Consider the following 18,598-nt stretch of genomic DNA (forward strand, 5'->3'; position numbering starts at 1 on the left):
CAAAGTTTTTCATTTTAAACCCTAACCCACGTAAACATTAAAGTTTTTTTCTTTTTTTTTATTTTTTCTAGTCAGTAAACAAATCAATTAAAGGCCGGGTAAGTGCACATGTATCACCACCACAATCCTCTGAAATTTTTAAAGTAAACAAACAATAAAAAATTAAAAAAAAAAATAACAACAATACAATATTTCTATCTAAACAGCAGCAGGACTGTAATTTTTTTTTTGTTTTTTTTTAAAGGAAGAACTTTTTTTTTTCTATTTTATATCTTTGATTGGAGAATCAAAAGATATCCATTAATTGAAGAAAATATAAACCTTACATTATAAATATTTAATTTTTTTTGTCAATTAGAAAGGAGGGTTTCTTTTTTTTTTTTTTTTTTTTTTGTTTTTTTTTTCTTTCTTTCTTCAAACAATCTCTAAGCAATGTCTTCACAATACGAAAACGTTTACTTTAACCAATCCAGAGTTCCTGGTCTGGTTAGATTAAATAACCAAGGTTTAGGTTGGAAAGCCAATGAAGTAAAAAGCCGTGGTGGAAGTATTAAAGTCCCTGAGACTTTCCTTCTCCCCGCAGAGGAAATTCATGCTGCTTATTGGAGTCGAGCAGCTCGAGGATACGAAATCCGTGTGCAAACGAAAAACAAGGGTGCTATCCAACTAGATGGTTTTGATGTTGACGATTTCTCTGGCTTGAAATCTGATCTTAGCAAGCTCTACAATGTTCCTCTTGAGAATAGAGACCACTCTCTTAAGGGCTGGAATTGGGGCAAGGGCGATTTTGGCCGTAACGAAATGTCGTTCGAGGTCGGTGGCAAACCCGCATTTGAAATCGCTTACGCAGATGTCGCAAACTCCAACTTTGTCGGGAAAAATGATGAAGTTGCAGTCGAATTCAATCTCCAAACTGGTAATGAACGCGTCAAGGCTGGCGATGAACTTGTTGAAATCCGCTTTTATGTCCCAGGCCGCGTATCTACCAAAAATGAAGATGGCGAAGATAATGAGGACGAAATTAAGGAAATTGAAGGCGAACAGAGTGCTGCCAGTGCCTTTTATGAGGCTCTCAAAGAGAAGGCTGATCTCGGCGATGTTGTTGGTGAAGCCATTGTTTCTCTTACTGAGATTTTATTCTTAACACCCAGAGGTCGTTACGACATTGACATGTACCCAACATCATTTAGACTTCGTGGTAAAACTTACGATTACAAGATTCAGTACCAAAATATTCAGCGCCTGTTTCTTTTGCCCAAGCCTGATGAGATCCACAACATGCTCATTTTGCAGCTTGACCCCCCACTTCGCCAGGGTCAAACAAGATACCCGTTTTTGGTCACACAGTTTGACCGTAACGACACACTCACTGTCGAGCCTAATATCGAAGATGCAGAATACGAAGCAAAGTACAAGGATAAGATTAAAAAGCGCTACGATGAAGCTACTGACGAAGCCGTCGCCCATCTGTTCCATGGCCTGACGGGCCGCAAGATGATTGTCCCTGGGCCTTCCTTCTCAAGCCAGCAACCAGGCATTTCCTGCTCTCTCAAGGCCAGTGAGGGTTACTTGTACCCTCTGGAAAACTGCTTCCTTTTCGTCCCTAAGCCTACTGTCTATATTCCTCTCACCGAGGTTTCCAGCGTGACCTTTTCGCGTATTAGCAAGACTTCTTCTTCGCGTACCTTTGACATGACGGTGCATCTGGGCCCTGGCGGCGGCGAGCACCAGTTCTCAAATATTAGCCGTGAAGAACAAGACGAGCTTTCTGCCTACATCAAGGCCAAGCGTATCCACATTGAAATGGACATGGGTGACCAACCCATCATGACCAGTATGGTTGTGGACTCGGATTCCGATGGCGACCTCGACATGATTGGAAGAGGCTCTGCTGACGAGGATGAGGAAAGTGTAGATGAAGATTTCAGAGCGGAATCCGAAAGTGATGTTGCAGAGGAGTTTGATTCTAACCATGAAAGCAGTGATTCGGATGATGAAGATGGTGGTGCTAGCGATTCGGAAGATGAAAAGCCGGCAAAGAAGAAGACAAAGAGTAAATAAATATTAGGTAGCAAAAAAATAAACAAACAAACAAACAAACTAAGTTATTTATACTTAAGCTTCCCACCATGCATCGGTGTTTTGGTTGTACCAATCTATAGTCAACTGGATTCCTGTATTAAAGTCTACCGTAGGCATCCAGCCCAGTTTCCGAAGTCTAGTGGAGTCGATGGCATATCGTGCATCATTAAATGGCCGATCTTTAGTGAATTCTATAAACGGTAACATGTCTTGTTTAGTACTTTGGGGTGACAGTTTCCCAAATTTGATGAGAAGAACCCTAGCGACTTCTGTATTTGTAAGCTCGTTATCAGAGCCGGCATTATAAATCTTGCCCACAATACCATGATGTAAAATAGTATCTAATGCGTTAACAGCATCAACCACATAAAGATAGCGACGAAGATTAGAGCCATCTCCATGAAGCGAGCACTTTTTGCCTTGCTGTAACAAGCGGATGAAGCGAGGAATGATCTTTTCAGGGAACTGCATAGGTCCGTAAATGTTGTTGCAACGTACAATAATGGCTGGAACCCCAAAACTCTTAAGATAAGCACTCACATACATATCCCCAGCAGCTTTTGACGCAGCATACGGATTTGTAGGAACCAAAATAGCACTCTCGAGCAAATCTTCATCGGATCCCACGGCCTCACCATACACTTCATCTGTAGACATGTGAATAAATTTGCAAATGTGTCTACGTCCAGAATCTGGAGAAGCCGCCACTTCCTCATTTATAATTTTGGTAGCTTCTAGAATGGTTTGTGTTCCAATAACATTGGTACGAGTAAATCTGTTTGGATCCCCAAACGAATGATCCACATGGCTTTCTGCAGCCATATGAATGACGGCATCCACCTTGTGTTTCCGCATAATCCTCAGCACCTCCTCACGGTTTGTGACGTCGCAGTACTCATAAACAAAATTGGGCTGGGTACTGCACTCATTAATATTGTTTAAAGAAGAGCAATAGCCGCAGTTATCGATGCACACGACTTGGTACTCTGGGTACGTAAAAACCAAGTGTCGAACCAGCCATGAAGGAATGAACCCTAAACCGCCTGTCAGTAGAATTGATGAGATGAGTGGGTCAGGCTCAAACTTAGTAGTTCCAATATATTGCGCGATGGTATTGGTGAACGTTGGTGATTCCGGCAGTGGGAATAATAGTGATGATGGTGATGATGATGTACCAGTGACGTCGTTATGTTTCGTAATTGTAGAGGGTGTCATTATATTCTAAAGTGCGTGGCAGGGTTAAGTAGCCTTAATATGAAAAAAAAAATAAGCAAGAAAAAGAAAAAGGAATAATCATAATATCTACTTTTGATATTCAAAAAAAAACAAACAAAAAAAAAAAAGGTCTTGACTTTTGACCGATTCAAAGTGAGTTTTAGATTGGGAGGTTTTTTTTCTTCGATATTTAAAACAAATTAAACCAATGTTGGCTTTTAGGCACTTTGTGCATCTGGGTTAGGGTAACAATAATTATACGCCTCCTCAACCTTATAAGGTTGATTTCAACTTGACTAATTAGTCAAGTTGAAATTTGAAATTATAATTATAATTATAATTAGACTAATTAGTCAACCCCTATATAATAAACCTACAATGGGAATTCATTTACTATGCAAGAAACCAACAATTGTTAATAATCATCATGATGATTATTATAATAATTAGATATGGGGAAAATTATCTTTTTTTTTATTTTACTTCTCCACCACAAAATCTTTTTTTCTTTCTATATACAACACTAACACTCATAAATTAAAAAAAAAAAATGAATTATGAACATAAGCAAAGAAAAAAGGGCCCTCAAAAGGGTTTTGTAAGAAAAAAAAACCAAATTAACTCAGGAATAGGTTAGTATTATATATTTCTTTTTTAAATTAATCAATTAATTATTTAAATCAATCTAATATCTTTTTTAACACCTTTTTGAAAGACATTTGGTCATGTATCGATTCGGTTGACCCTCCAAAAGAACATTATTCTTTGGAAGTTTTATTGAACCCTTGCAATGACCCACAATATTCCTCTATTTGTGTCGACAAATGGCGGGAGATATATACACCAAAGATGCTACTAGAGCTTTGCGGCAAAGAATTTTCAAGCCACTGGCACGTTGAAGTTATGGACCAATCAATCAAATTATTTATTGCCAACCAAACTGCAATTTTTGATCATATCAATACCTGGCTCTGCAGTTCAAGTCATACTGTTGAATACCGTAAAAAAATGGGCATTGAAAAAAGAAATTGGCCTTTGAGCGATATTGAAAAGGCTAAAATTTTATTTGCTCTTTTAAATGCTGCAGGTGAACCATATATTGGGTTTAAAAAACGTGTCTTCTATAAAGATCTTGGAATTTATGAACCAGCAAAAATATTAGAATATTACTCTGAGAGATACAAAATTAATAAAAATCGGATTGAAAATATCTGCACACGAATGTTGACGACCAGAGGCAAGCGTAATAAATTCCGTCATGGGTTTCAAACTGATAAAGAATGGAGAATTGATCAACTAAAAATGTGGGCTGCTAAAATTAAGGAAGGCTTATTTCAAAATGATCCTATTGAATTAAACAAAAGGCAAGAAAAGGCCCAAGAGCTGTTGAATTTTTTTGGAGATCAATCTTTCTTAGAATCAACTCGCCCACCCGAGGTTTTTTTTCGAGCAGTTTTTAGAAAACCTGAAACACCAGAGGAATTTGCAATACGTGAAAAAACTACGAAATATTACACGACACTGGCAAATTTGGATCCTGAAAATATTGAAACATCTTTTTCGTCATTAGAAGAGTCTATTTATGGACCTAGTAAGTAAATTAACCTTCAATGAATTTATGGTTATTAACATTATTTTTTTAGACCCGATTGAAGAATCATTGGAGGAAAGTACTGAAAAAGTTGAACCGATTTTTCCACCAGACAGCTTTGATTCTTCTTATGAGAATGAACTTCACCTTAATGATGATAACTCCGATGCCAATGATAGTGAAATTGAATTTAACAATAATATCGATTTCCATGAAGAAAACTTACGCGAACTTTTTAATAAAAACTTTCATTTAAAAGAGGATGTAGTTAGCATCATTGAAAAGACTTGGGCTAATAACCAATCTACTTTTTCTGAAAAAAACGACCTACAGCATATGGAAACACCAGAATCAAGCTTCTGTAATACGGACAAACCTCAAAATTTTGAACCCAAAACTTTTTCTGAAGATGAAGTTTCTGAGCTTTTGTCTTCAGTTGCTAAGATGATTCTCCTTCGTTCTAATAAGGCTTCTGATATTGGAAGGCTTCCAGCTAACAAAACTAAGAAAAGATATGCAAATGATTTTTGGACTAGGCAACCCCAATTAAGAACTCTTCGCAAAGGTTTTCTTCAATCCATAGAGGAAGAAAAAATATTGCAGGCACGTTTTTCTGTTCTTAATACTCTTTGTCTTATGTTTGAGTCTGATGAAACTTTATCTTTTAAACAAGCATCTAAAAAGATTTTAGTGCTTTCAACATCCTTAGGTCAATCTAGCACTTTCACTAAGGAGGTTTTGGGCATGATAGAGAAAATTTGCAATTTGACTTTCCAAACTGGAAAACTTAACCCAAAATCTGAGCCAGTTCTTGCTTTTACTAAAAATCCAAAAGAGGCAACAAAAGTAGGAATTTTTTCTAAAACAAATAGTGCACTAAAAGGATGTCCCATTCCAATCCCTGGAGAAAATCTTAAAGAGTTATTTCCTAATGCCAAATTCATTGACTTTCCCAATGTCGAAATGTTCCGTCGTGGCGACTGGACTACAGGCGATGAAGTTGTTGATTTTTGCGCCAATGGATGTATGGCCTTTACAGGTGCATACTATGAATTAGCTGAATGTATTCAGTGTGGGCGTCCGCGTGATCCCAAGCATCGATTTTATTATTTTTCACCTCGTGAAAAAGTTAGAGACTTTTTTGAAAGTAAGATTTTGTCTAGGATAATGAAAGATGCTCATAAACGACAAAGTACTGACGGCTCAATAAATGATTTTTTTGATGGAAAGCTTTATAAACTCCTTTCACAAAAAAAAATTCAAAATGCTCAATTAGGGGAAGATTATCAAGAAACTATATCACTAAAGTATTTTGAAAATGAAGCCGATTTAGCATTTATGATATCATTTGATGACGTACCAGAGAGGCCTGGAGATAATCCCTACAGCATTGTCATTGCCAGATGCTTAAATTTACCACCGGAAGAGCGCAATAAGGAGTCAAATTCAATAATATTAATGTCTTTTCCTTCTGGTGTTAATCCTATTGCTAAAAAAGAGAAATCAGCTGTAAAGGACTGGGATTCATTTCTTTTCCCTTTTATTAAAGATAGTGCATTAGCCAGTACATTAGGGTACACAGTTTATGATGAGGACGAAGGGATCATGAGAACTGTTAGGCATCATTTTGTTTTATCTAGTACAGATATGCCGGCAAGCTGCAAGTTGTCAGGGTTGTGTGGGCACATATCTGAATCACCTTGCAGATATTGTCTTGATGTAAAAATATCTACACAGTTAGAGCCCACCCCCAATATTGTTCCTCCTCCTACCTTAAGAAAAGGGTCGGCATCCAAGAAAAAGTCAAAAATTAAATCAGCTTTCAGAGTCAACAAAAACAAATCTTCAAATCGAGTTAAAGGTTTGGTTTCATATAAAAATCCTACTTTGATTTTGCCTAAAACTCAGACATCTCAGGACTCCAAACCTCGTGATATTAAGTGGTATAATAAGATTTATAGAGAAGTCTTAAATGAGGAAGCAAAAGCTGCCCCAGATCGCAACAAATTCACTAAACAGGGGTTAAGCCGAATTTCAACGATATTCTGTTTAGGGTCAATGGTACCTGATATGTCATTACCGCCTGATTTGATGAATTTATCGTACGCAAACATTGGAAGTCAACTTATAAATACTATTATTTTCGGTAAAGATGGCCCTTCTAAGTTTAAATCAAAGGGAGAAAATTCTATCGTCAGTTTTATAGAAGGTCTGAATAAATTAGACTACTCATTTCTTGAAAGAAGATTTGATATTGAGGCTATAAAAAAAGGGATTGAAACTTCAAATTCAGTGAATTTAAAAGAAAAGCAAGTCAAACAACTTATTTCTTTTTTGTTTGGAATTGTTATGAGGTCTCAATATCAAATTGAGTGTCTTGAATACCTGATTCTTGTCACAGAAATGGTACATCTTTTAAGATTACTTTCCTTGCCAAGATTTTCAGCAAATCTACTGAAAAGGTTAGAACTTGGAATTGATCCTTTTCTTAACTTTGTTGAGAATATTTATTTAAGAGATGTTGAAAATCTACACTTTTTGTCATTACCTTTACATACATTGCGGCATATGGCCCAGGTGATTCAAGAAGTTGGTCCAGTTAGAGCGATATGGTGTTTCGCTAATGAAAAATCTAGTGGAATTTTGAGATCTCAAGTAAAATACGGAAAGGCTCCTCATATCACTCTTTCTAATCGCTATATTTATCAATCAACACTTAAGAATCTTGCCAACTCAGTCAATGAAATTTCAATAGGTGCCAAGTTGCTTAAAAACCCTAAAGCTAAGCCAAAGTCTTCGATAGAAGACCCAAGGCAATTTGAAGTGATTGAAATGATCACGAAATATCTTGAAAATGATGAGCGAACTCTAGCAGCTTGTGATAAATCTCGTAATTACAATGTTAAGGCTAAGTTTTACAAAAGGATCCTTTTTTTTCAAAGAGACCTTTCTGCGTACATTAATAAATATGCACGGATCAGAAATAAAAACAACTCTTCTAGTCATGTAATGATTGAAGATATTGTTGAAATTAACCCTTTGGGTCCTGGAATTCTCACCAAGTTTGCTGTGGTAAAGGACTTTCAAAAGGGTGTTGTGAAGCCTCGCTATTACAACCTGCAATTTTTTGGAAGCAGTGATAAAAGTAGTGGCTATTCGATTATTGGTTATTACATTGACAGTAAAGACTTTGTTCGTGAGCCATCAAAATTTTTTTCACCACTCTCTCGTGTTATCGAAGTTAGAGATGTTATATGCCCTGTTTGGCCCATTAATGATGGAGAGTTATCGATATTTGTAGACCCATCATTTGTGGAGGAATACCAGAGAAGCGATGGTACGATAGCCAGAATTGAGGAATATGATGATGAGGAGGATTTTAATCATGTTTGTAAACAGTATATGGATATTTAATTGGTTTAAATATATACTTGAAATTATTTATAAATTTTATTTACTATTTTGAAATGTCTGTGTGGGGAGTTCTAAAAGAAAAGAAAGTCTTCTAAGAAATCGGTTTATTGAATTTGTGAAGTGAAGAATTAAATTGTTTTCCCAATTTTCAGAAAATTTTTTAAAAAGACCAAGTAACCCTTTTGTTGATGTTTGGAAACGGAAGTGATAATTAAAACATTCTCAAGAATTCAAACAAAACACAGAATAACAGGGACTTCTTTCTGTAAAACACAATAACCAAAAGAAAAAAGGTAGAGCCAGCTTAAATTTTTGGATTTACATGACGTTATATCCTCCAAAAATATCGAAGAATTTTGAAATATCACGGCACAAAGGCCTTCTCTAGGCATCTATTCAAGTATCTTAAATAAAATATCTCATTAATTAATCAAGAGTCTATTCGATGAAATTTTCATCATTATTAAATTAGTATATATTAAGAGAGGGGCGATTTTATAAGGCTATCATTACAACATAAATAAAAAAAATTACTCTCATCATCTCTTCTCCACCAAAATAAAATGCATCGCCACATATCCAGCAACTAAGAACGTGATAAAAAAGCCAAACAGGCCCATAATATCAAATAACACGGCGCCACTATCAAAGCCAAAAGTACTGAGAATAGTAGCACCAGGGACTTCGATGCTCAAGCCAAACTTGCGTTCTGTCAATGTTAGGTAGCGCACTTCATTGACTGCCAGAGCTTCATATGCATAGTGGAAAATTGATAGGTACTGAAGATACACAGTCCCTGCAGGCATGCTGTCGTGGTTCAAAAAGAGACCAGCAAACAACAAGCTAAAAAGCATAAATAAACTTCCAACAAGGTTGGCCACTCCAGAATTTTTAATGAGAATGCCAATCAGCAAGCAAATGGCAGCTGCAGTCAAATTAAATAAGGTTAAAATAACCAAAAATTTCCAGAATGCGCCATCATCAAACGTCAGACCAACAAGAGGATATAAAATAAGTCCCAAGATTATTGGGGGAAAGACGCGCAATGGGACAATATCAAACATAACCTTAGCGACATAGTAGGAAATAGGACGGTAGTAATCATTGGATCGTTCCCTCAAGAAAATGATACGCTCGTCTGCAAACAAATTAAGTGTAGTCAATGTGCTAAATCCAAACAATGCAAGCAAAAAGAAAAAGAGACCAAGTCTGTTTTGGAAACCACTAATGTCATTCGCAACATTGTAATATAAGAAGCCGCAAAACATGGCCAGCATGGTGGCAATAATATAGTGTGTTAACAAAAGCATAGGGTCACGATACAGATTCTTAAACGTGCGAACAGATAGAATCTTAAACTGACCAACAAAACCAATGCGTGAATGACCTTTAAGTGAAATACTGCTGTGATTCGAGCCATTACCGTCAACACTCTCTTCTTCACTAGACCGAGAAGATTCGATCTCGTTTCTGAGAGAACCAGCAAGAGCACTCGATTCATATGATTCTACAAGCGATTCCAAAGTGATTGGTCGATTAGAGGTTGCTGTAGCAAATCCACTAGGAATGCTAGGTTTCGATAGCTGAGTCGCTGGTGTAGGAGCAATGATTTCATCTCTATGAGAAGCATAATGTCTCCATTCAGAAGTACTGTCAATTCCAAGACTATCAGTGCGAGGAATAGGACTGTGAAGGTTTTCATCAGGGGGATTAGCAGCAGAAGGAACAGGCTCAGTAGACACGGAATTACGAGCACTGCGGGTACCAAGCCAACCATCAAACCGGTCTTCGACATTTTCATCATCGTTGTCATCAAGAGGAACAGAGCCGGTGGCAAGCATTGTCAAGTCAATCAAAAAGTCTGCAACATTGAATCCAGGAGGGCAGTCGTAGCCAAGTTCAGAAAAGAATTGAGCAGCTTCAGATTGTTTGCCAGAGTAAACAAGACGGCCCTTTGCTAACAAAACAAGTTTATCAAAAAGGGAAACAATGTTAGAACGAGGCTGGTGAATAGTGAAAACAACAGTACGATTGTAGTTGCGTGCAAGTTTAATAAGACTTTCGACAACGTTAAAAGCATTGTAAGCGTCAAGACCAGATGTGGGCTCATCAAGGAACAAAATAGAGGGGCTAGTCACCAGTTCGCAAGCAATGGCCACTCGTCTTTTTTCACCGCCAGAAATACCACGGTTCTCTTCATTACCAATGAGTTGATCTTTGATTCCTAAAATCCCAAGTTCGCTCATGGTTTCAATAGCTCGAAGCTTCTTGGCGTCAGTAGACATGCTCTTGGGAAGACGTAAAAGAGCACTGGTAACAATGGTTTCGTAAACTGTAAGAGTGGGCATAAGATAATCATCTTGGTCGACAAAGCCAATAACTCGTTTGTAATCCTTTTTGGGAACCTCGTGGCCATTGACAGTAATCCTTCCGCTAACTACACCGCGCTTAGTTTTAGCGGCAAGAATATCAAGAAGGGTTGTTTTACCAGCACCAGAACCACCCATAATGGCCATAATTTCTCCTGGACTGACAGTTCCCATAACCCCGCTAATAATAGTTTTTTCATTATCATTATAAGACACATCGGAAAATTGAAGAGTTGCTGGCAAATGACCAGCCATAAGCTTGCTGCTGTCGTCTTCCGTAGGAAGCGCAATAAAACCTGACTTTTCTTGGGTAATTTGGATAAGAAGTCTATAAGCAGCAATTCCTCCAGCAATAATAAGCAGAGCACCAACAAGAGAGGCAATAACCAAACGCTTGTTAAGAGATTGAGAAGGAGGGACATATCCAGGAAGTTGAGTGTAATGTAAACATTCACTGCTCCTGCAAGCCAAAGTAATGGATGGGTCGCCAAACACAGACTTAATTAAATCATTCATCGAGGGTTCAGAAAAACTACAGCCGCCCTTTTTTGAATCACATTGAAAATCACCCGGTCCCCTAATAGTTTCTGTCAAGAAATCTGAAATATCAATAGAGCCAGCCTCACCACAAAGCATGCGACCAGGAATACACTTGCAATAAGCATTTTCACAAGAGTACCGGGTAATGTTGGTGTCGCCTTTGAATTCTGTCTCGAACTGGCATGTATCAAGACCACAGTAAAAACTTTCACTCTGGTCAATCCAAAATTGAAAATTACAGTCAGCAGAGGTGGCGTTACAACTAAAGGTAACTTGGGGGATCTTACCGTTCAAAATATCAAGAATTTTGCGGTTTGTAACCTTGCACATCTGGTAATTTTTCTCAACAAGAATTCCACCTCTATAGCACGTCCCCTTAAGTCCCTCAGGCATAAAAGCGTCACAAGAGGAGTCTTCTGTACATATATTGCAGTTGATTCCGTCCCATCCATCTTCACAAGCACACTCTTCAGTGCCATTGCGAACAGGCCTATTAAGTCCTTCATTCAAGCCACCACAAACAGGGGACGCACAATCATCACCTCCAAAACCAGGGGGACAGTCGCATCTACCAGTAAATTCATTACACTTAGCAAACTGCTTGCAAGAAAACGCGGGAAGCATACAATTGAAGCTAAAAAAATACCAAGTTAGTTTTTAGTTTTAGGTTTTAATTATTTGCATTTCTGATAATGCTAACTCCACCACACTAAGCGTCTTGAACATATATGTCATTTCAATAGCAATGATCCGCAACTCAATTTTTTTTTTTTTTGGACTTTATTGAGATAAGGATTTGTAGAAAACAAAAAAAAAAGGGAGAGGTAACAAAACAGAAAACAACAAAAAAAAACAAGAATACGACGAAAATAACAAAAAAAGAAAAAAAAAAGAAAAACTCACCATGGAGGGCATTTATCGGGTTTTACGTCCAAGTCAATGACAGGTAAACCATTTATCAGACCGTCAGAAACCATACCAGAGTGGCCAGAGTTGGCCAGTACAGGTTGCACGCATGTAAGCGCGAATAGGGAATAACTGAGAAAATTACCAAGGCTTTTCATTACACGTTGCTGTTGTCGCAAGCAGTTAAGCAAAGCCAGTATATATACAAAATCAGAAGAAACAAAAAAGAATATTGATTAAGAAAAGAAAAAAAAAAACAATGAGAAGAAGAGAAAAATATTTGGATTTGTAAAGGAAAGACTGAAGTGGTAATGAAAAGGCGTGGGAAAAGAAAGAAGGTGGAGAGGAAAGGCTGCGAGCAAGGTACCGCCGCAACATTTTGTTACAGAAACCCAAAAGTTGTAACATCTTAACCAAAGGCAAACAAAAGATATTTCTGTTTTAGGAAGTAAAAATTGCGGCGCTTATCTGGTTCCGGATCCGTCTTCGCCTCTGTTATGGGTCCATTCACCAGCACCGCTTTCGCGCGGACCCAAGTTAGGATCAGTAGGTGTAGCGTCAGATTTGGAGACATAGCTTTGCAACTCTTTTTGTTCAGCAATCTCTTCATCATCTAACCTTTTTAAATCGTCTGGGCTCAGTCCTAGGTTTTCTCTACGACGATTCGTGATAAGTTTCAGAGCCCATACCAAACCGTTTTCTTTACATTGATTCCGGGGAAGAGCTTTAGCTGGATCACGAACGTATCTTCGAGTAACATCGCAAGCACCTTCATCTAAAAAAATTAAAAAACTGTTAGTCAATGATACCAGTAAGACATGCAACAGTTGAGGGACAGTGAAAGCCAAGCTGTTGCTGTGTGAGCATGTCTACCATTGTGACTCGTGTGGAATCTCTATTGAGAGAGACGTCAACGGAGCCAGAAACATCCTAATCAAGTGGTACATTTTCGTAAAAAATCTGAGTCTACTTACTTGAAAATCCAATGCAATAAGACATCTTTTTCCCCCAACCATCTGTATATACCAATGGCTTGTCAAAAATTCCTTCCGAAGGATCATAATGAACCCATCGTTTTTGTTGTTCCGAGTAAACTTCTGTCCATACATGATCTTCTTTATTCCAAACCCAACGGACTCTAGATCCCATCGCACGGCATAGGAATGTAAAACACTAATATAGATATTTCTGTCAGCCCTGGAAATTTTAATCAAAACAAAATTCACTCACATTAGCAAATTCGCCACAGCGCCCCTTACGTGTATCAAGAAGTTTTCTTACACTTCCATATCTAGGAAATCTAACAATAGCAGAACATGTTGAACACCTGTATACTTCTACCACTGATGCTTTGTATTTTGCTTCTTCTTCTGTTGGCGCTTGTGCTCCAATTGCTTGTGTTTCTCCCTATTTAATCAAGTTAGTACATTTAATTGAAAAATTTTATACACTAAAAATGTTCACACTTACTCCACAAATATCACAAATAGGACTATTAACCCACGTGAAAAAATGGTTCTTAAACCATCTAACTATAATTAGCGTTGGACAAAGGTATAAGATGGCCACTTACACAACAAGTTCTTGAATGCAATAATCATGTTCTCCCCAAGTTGGATCCTTTTTAAACTTTTCTTCTGCGGCCCCATAAATTTGATCCAAAGGGATTCTAGTTAAGGCCAAGTCTAGCAATTCGTCATTTTCGTAGGCCATTGGGGATTCTGATAGAGATGCGAGTTGTTTCGCAAAGGGACTTTTGGCTGTTTGATCCACATAAATAATAGTGGCAATTTTTTTTGACAGACTCTGTGGATCCATTTTTTTTTTTATTTCTAGCTTGATTTTTTGATTTGGGTGGCAGAAATGGTAAAAGCTACTAATCCCTTTGACTTTGGACATCAATTTATCGAGAAGATTTAACTATAATTAAGGTGTTTTAAATTGACCATCGCTTATGACCGTGCATACAATGGGTGTTACAAAATAGTTTGTAACACAAGTACAATATCACACCTCATACTGTGGAAACTTAACAACCAGCAAAATAATAAAAAAAAGTCTATCACGCGAAGGAGTAGCAGTATTACTATAAATTTTGCCAAAGTCAGTCAGTACTAAGAGTTTTCAAGTCTGTCAGCTTGTTTCTAGAGTTTCGGTTCAGTGGCACCTTCTTTATTTCTTCAATTATGGTGACGGCTCCGCCTCTCATTCAAACTACAAGTACAAGCTTTTCCAATGCGCACAGATCTTTACAAGCTACCGCAAACCCTTCTTTTGGTATTTCACTGGCCATAGACCCTTTCATTGTGGACAGGCTAATTGTAAGTATTAGGTCCATATTTATATGCATCACATTTATACACATACTAACATTATAAAGCTTGATCGGTACCAAAACAACTTTATCAAACTATGGAATCAGGTCGTCACACAGTGGAGTGTTTCTAATAAACCAATAGAATCTGAAAAAGACTCTTTAAAATATCTACGAATTGCTTTTAAACCCCCCTTTTCATCTCAAGATCTTCATATTATTCAAGAGTTAGCAGAGTCCCTAGCACTTACCTTATCAATGAGTATTGAGCTAGATTGTAAGTAACGCGAAAAATGTCGTCTTTTTTGTCACAAAAATTTTAACGCAAACATTATCACATCAAGTTACTTTATTTGACTCTTCTTTACCTTCTTTAAGGCTTATTCAACAAATAGTATATTTTTTTATTGCATCTTCTTTTCATCTCAAATTTCCATTGTGTGTCCGACTTTCGACTTCTCAAATCTCCGCCATTTATCCCGAAAATCACACTCGAAACCCTGGACAAGATAAATTTGAATACACCCCAATAGAACTGAATCAGCTAGTTAATACACTGGCTATTTGTTTCACTTATATTCGCGTCACTTTTTATGAACAAGTCGGCTCGTTATCAAACGGCGTCAGTAAGCCACACGTCTCCAACAGTATAGATAAAACAGCCTTAAATAGGCAAACTAGTATACCCATCAATACACCCGATATATATCCCAATATACCAAATTTTATTATAGTTAACTCTGAGCAAAGTACTTCAAAAACGTTATTATATTGCTCAAAAAAACATTCGACCCCTCCATGCTCTCATAAGGGCATTGAAAAACATGACATTAACCTAGATCAATGCAATTCTGGTAACTTGTTAAAAGTTAATGATCTTTTAAATTTACCTAATTGTACTGAAAAAAACATTACTCATCCGCATATACAGCTCAGCACTTATGATAGCGCTGCTTTAGGTTTGCAAACAGATTTCCAAAACTTGCCAAATATTCATGGAAGTAGTAACAGAAGCCCTAATATCAATCAAATACGAAATAGATATAACACAGTTAAGCAATATGCAAAAATTCCCATTTCAAGGTCTGATACAGGTCTTTCTGGGTTGCAATTACCATCACGTTCAGCATCACCTTCTCAATTTTACAGTCTTTATTCTAATAAGAGTGATCACACATTGCACAAAGTAACTGCGATCCAAACGGCATTGGAAGATAACAAAGCGCCAACATACCCAGAAGCGCGTGACCCTTTAAGACGTATTAACACACCAAAACTAAAGCTTTCGTCCGGACCTTCCAGCCCTATTTTAAAACGGCAGCCTTCTCCACAATCTTTAGAAAAACTTGGCTGGACCATTTTGCTCTGCACATGGATTGTGGTCATTGGAGGCATTGGGAGTATGTTTGGCATATGGAAATCTTTTTTAGGATATGATTCGTCTGCAGTCCGATACTCCCTTTCTTACGAAAAGAAAACCGGCTATCCCATATCGGAGTATTATGCCTGTCTTTTTTTCATGACATTTATTGTTTCATGGGTTTGGTGTGTCATATCTTGGATGGGAATGAAATTTTATAGGCATACAAAAGGTGGAATAACTACAGCAAAGAGTGAATAAATATTATCATGATAAAGTTTATTAATTCTTTTGTTTTACAAAATTTGTTTTCATTAAAAAAAGTCTTCATTATTAAAGTAATTTTTAATTAATTATAACGAGCAAAATGCTTATAGTAACAACTAGTTATCAGTTTGCCCTGCTAAAATATTACACTATTATCTATGTAGTATTATAACAGTATCCTAATGTCTCTTTTATTTAACCAATTCACAATATAGAGTTTTAATTTACAAGAAAGTAATCTTGTTTTTATTGGATAATAGACACTGGTTGTCTTATAAAATACCTAGATTATAAAGTGTATTGATGTATATAGTTTATATTTGTATGCTGTCACAAATAATACGAAAAAAAAACGAACTTGTATATGAAATATATTGCAGGTAAAATAAATATTTTAACTTTATTATCAAAACAGATTTGTTTTGATAAACTTTTTTGTTTAAACAAAAAAAAAAATATGATTTTGAACCAGTTTGTAGGAGTAATGTAGGAGCAATTTTAGCAAAACAGTATAATCTATTAACTATTACCTATCAGAAAAATTATAGGATCAAAATATTTTCAATATTATAAATAATTTCTGAATTCTTAATATTACAGTTTTTTTTTATTTTTTAAGATAAAATAACAAAAAAAGGAAATCACTCAATTAATATTGTGCAAGATTTATAAAGTAAAAATCCACAACCAACTATGGTCTTTAACATTTATACTGATGCATCCCTCAGATACGGACATGCAACGATTGCCATCTTTTGCGATAGTTATGAGTACTTTACTTTAACCGAACAAGTTTTGATGTCAACTTATCAAGGATCTACAATGAAACTAGAGCTTTCCGCAATAGAAAAAGCTTTAACACTTATTTCGGGAATGCCTAGAAAAAAATCAAAATTTCAAACTTTTAACATATATTCAGATAATGGAATTGCTGTTATTAATGCTCAGGATTCTTCACAAAAAAAATTTATTGAAACACAATTACAAGCGACAGTTAATGTAAAGTATGTGAAGGGACATTCTGGAGTACATGGAAATACGGTTGCTCATCGCATGGCTTACAAGGCTCATTTTTCAAGAGTGATAGTTCGAAATTGATGCTCTGACCACATTAAATGTTTTTTTTATAATTTAATCACTAAATTTGTTATATAAATTTTTTCCTTAAAAATATATATTCTGCTTTATTTCATAAATCACTTCTAGTTGTTTCAATTCCTAGATATCCACTTAGTTCCATATACTCGGCAACAAAAGCAGTCATTATTAAAGACCAATCATAAATAGTCTGTTTGTCAAGATGATCGGCATCATCTTCAATTTTATGCCAAACACTAGGAAATGGAAGTGGAATTAAATGGAGAACTGGTACCCCTCTAGCAATAAAAGGTAAATGATCATCTGAAAGAAAGGATGCAAGATGAAACCATTCGCCATTTCTTGGAAAAAAAGGTTTTTTCTGAAGAGAAGATCTTTTTTTTGGTGACCCAGTAACTCCTTTTTTCTTTGTTTTAATGCCATTCCCTCTATAATACTTTTCAAGGGAGTTTAAATGTTCATGAAGCCAATCAGTATCTCTAAAATAACTTCGAATAGTTGCATCTTCTGTACCAAGAAGGTCAAGTAATAAAAACAAATCGATTGATTCTAATTGTGATCTTCTGGGTGATGTGACAGTGAATGATGGTTTTTCCCAAAGTTCAGCTAAATGACGGGCTCCATATGTAGAATCGGTATCAGTCCAATGAACATATGCTTCTTCACCGTCTAAAAAAATGATTTGTAGTCCGGTTTCAGAATCAATATTATTATCCCAATACTCAGTTAAAGCACTATCAAGTGCCTGAACAACGTACATCATCAATGCACATGGAAAAGCACTATCAATAGCACCAATGAAACCTTTAGGTTCAATCTTGGAGTCGTAGTGTGCAACAAGAGAAAGCCTACCAGTTGAGCCTGCAGTCGCACGAGGAGGATCTCTTGTAAATATCAAATTTGTAAATGTCACGTTTTTAATACTTGGTGTATCTTCTTGGAAGCTGTCCATTTCAAATTGCCACGTACTAGTGTTTAAAGAAGGGTTGCCTCGATTAATGTTAATTTGATTTAAATCGGCATTTCTATCATTAAAGAATTTTTGAAAGTGTGCCTGCACTTCTAAAGAGCCGGGGGTATCTGGAATTCTCAGTTTTAACACAGGTTCCAGTAAACCATTTTTGTTTTTTGGATCTAGCAGTGTTTCAGCTGTATTTGTATCTTGTAATTTTTGGTATTCTTTTTGGTGAAGTGTCGTATATGCTTGTACAGGTAATAGCAATATACTAATGATAATGTTCAAGAAAACAAATGTTTCGCATAGCATTCTAGTGATTTGATTGTCCAAAGAAGACCGGCTACTTCGGGAATAGTATTTAGCTTTTAATGGTATTAGGTGGCGCCCGCTAATTTGTGATTTCATATGCTAGTTTAACAATGAAAGATTATTAAAAAGTTAATATCACAATGAATAATTTGAAAATAACAGGCTCTGAAAAAAG

General features: G+C 36.5%; 8 protein-coding genes across 8 annotated transcripts; 4 read left to right on the forward strand and 4 right to left on the reverse strand.

Annotated features, from left to right (window-relative positions):
- Positions 1–432: 432 nt before the first annotated feature.
- Positions 433–2,061, forward strand: SAPINGB_P005910 (uncharacterized protein; the record flags this gene model as incomplete). The annotated part of the gene is made up of 1 exon (XM_032000624.1): positions 433–2,061. The coding sequence occupies one exon, from the start codon at positions 433–435 to the stop codon at positions 2,059–2,061; it is 1,629 nt and encodes a 542-aa protein (XP_031856515.1).
- Positions 2,062–2,115: 54 nt separating this feature from the next.
- Positions 2,116–3,297, reverse strand: SAPINGB_P005911 (uncharacterized protein; the record flags this gene model as incomplete). The annotated part of the gene is made up of 1 exon (XM_032000625.1): positions 2,116–3,297. One exon carries the CDS (start codon positions 3,295–3,297, stop codon positions 2,116–2,118), a length of 1,182 nt encoding a protein of 393 aa, XP_031856516.1.
- Positions 3,298–3,847: 550 nt separating this feature from the next.
- On the forward strand, positions 3,848–8,302 carry SAPINGB_P005912 (uncharacterized protein; the record flags this gene model as incomplete). The annotated part of the gene is made up of 3 exons (XM_032000626.1): positions 3,848–3,929; positions 4,013–4,888; positions 4,941–8,302. 3 exons carry the CDS (start codon positions 3,848–3,850, stop codon positions 8,300–8,302), a joined length of 4,320 nt encoding a protein of 1,439 aa, XP_031856517.1.
- A 539-nt stretch (positions 8,303–8,841) lies between these two features.
- SAPINGB_P005913 (uncharacterized protein) lies at positions 8,842–12,275 on the reverse strand (the record flags this gene model as incomplete). Its single annotated transcript, XM_032000627.1, has 2 exons — positions 8,842–11,845; positions 12,115–12,275. The coding sequence occupies 2 exons, from the start codon at positions 12,273–12,275 to the stop codon at positions 8,842–8,844; spliced, it is 3,165 nt and encodes a 1,054-aa protein (XP_031856518.1).
- A 306-nt stretch (positions 12,276–12,581) lies between these two features.
- On the reverse strand, positions 12,582–13,830 carry SAPINGB_P005914 (uncharacterized protein; the record flags this gene model as incomplete). Its single annotated transcript, XM_032000628.1, has 5 exons — positions 12,582–12,892; positions 13,092–13,290; positions 13,348–13,524; positions 13,588–13,609; positions 13,691–13,830. 5 exons carry the CDS (start codon positions 13,828–13,830, stop codon positions 12,582–12,584), a joined length of 849 nt encoding a protein of 282 aa, XP_031856519.1.
- A 473-nt stretch (positions 13,831–14,303) lies between these two features.
- On the forward strand, positions 14,304–16,052 carry SAPINGB_P005915 (uncharacterized protein; the record flags this gene model as incomplete). The annotated part of the gene is made up of 3 exons (XM_032000629.1): positions 14,304–14,438; positions 14,498–14,708; positions 15,271–16,052. 3 exons carry the CDS (start codon positions 14,304–14,306, stop codon positions 16,050–16,052), a joined length of 1,128 nt encoding a protein of 375 aa, XP_031856520.1.
- Positions 16,053–16,751: 699 nt separating this feature from the next.
- Positions 16,752–17,156, forward strand: SAPINGB_P005916 (uncharacterized protein; the record flags this gene model as incomplete). The annotated part of the gene is made up of 1 exon (XM_032000630.1): positions 16,752–17,156. One exon carries the CDS (start codon positions 16,752–16,754, stop codon positions 17,154–17,156), a length of 405 nt encoding a protein of 134 aa, XP_031856521.1.
- Positions 17,157–17,247: 91 nt separating this feature from the next.
- Positions 17,248–18,519, reverse strand: SAPINGB_P005917 (uncharacterized protein; the record flags this gene model as incomplete). The annotated part of the gene is made up of 1 exon (XM_032000631.1): positions 17,248–18,519. The coding sequence occupies one exon, from the start codon at positions 18,517–18,519 to the stop codon at positions 17,248–17,250; it is 1,272 nt and encodes a 423-aa protein (XP_031856522.1).
- Positions 18,520–18,598: the final 79 nt, after the last annotated feature.

Source organism: Magnusiomyces paraingens (assembly GCF_902498895.1).
Source record: "Magnusiomyces paraingens strain CBS 517.90 genome assembly, contig: contig5, whole genome shotgun sequence".
NCBI lineage: Eukaryota > Fungi > Ascomycota > Dipodascomycetes > Dipodascales > Dipodascaceae > Magnusiomyces > Magnusiomyces paraingens.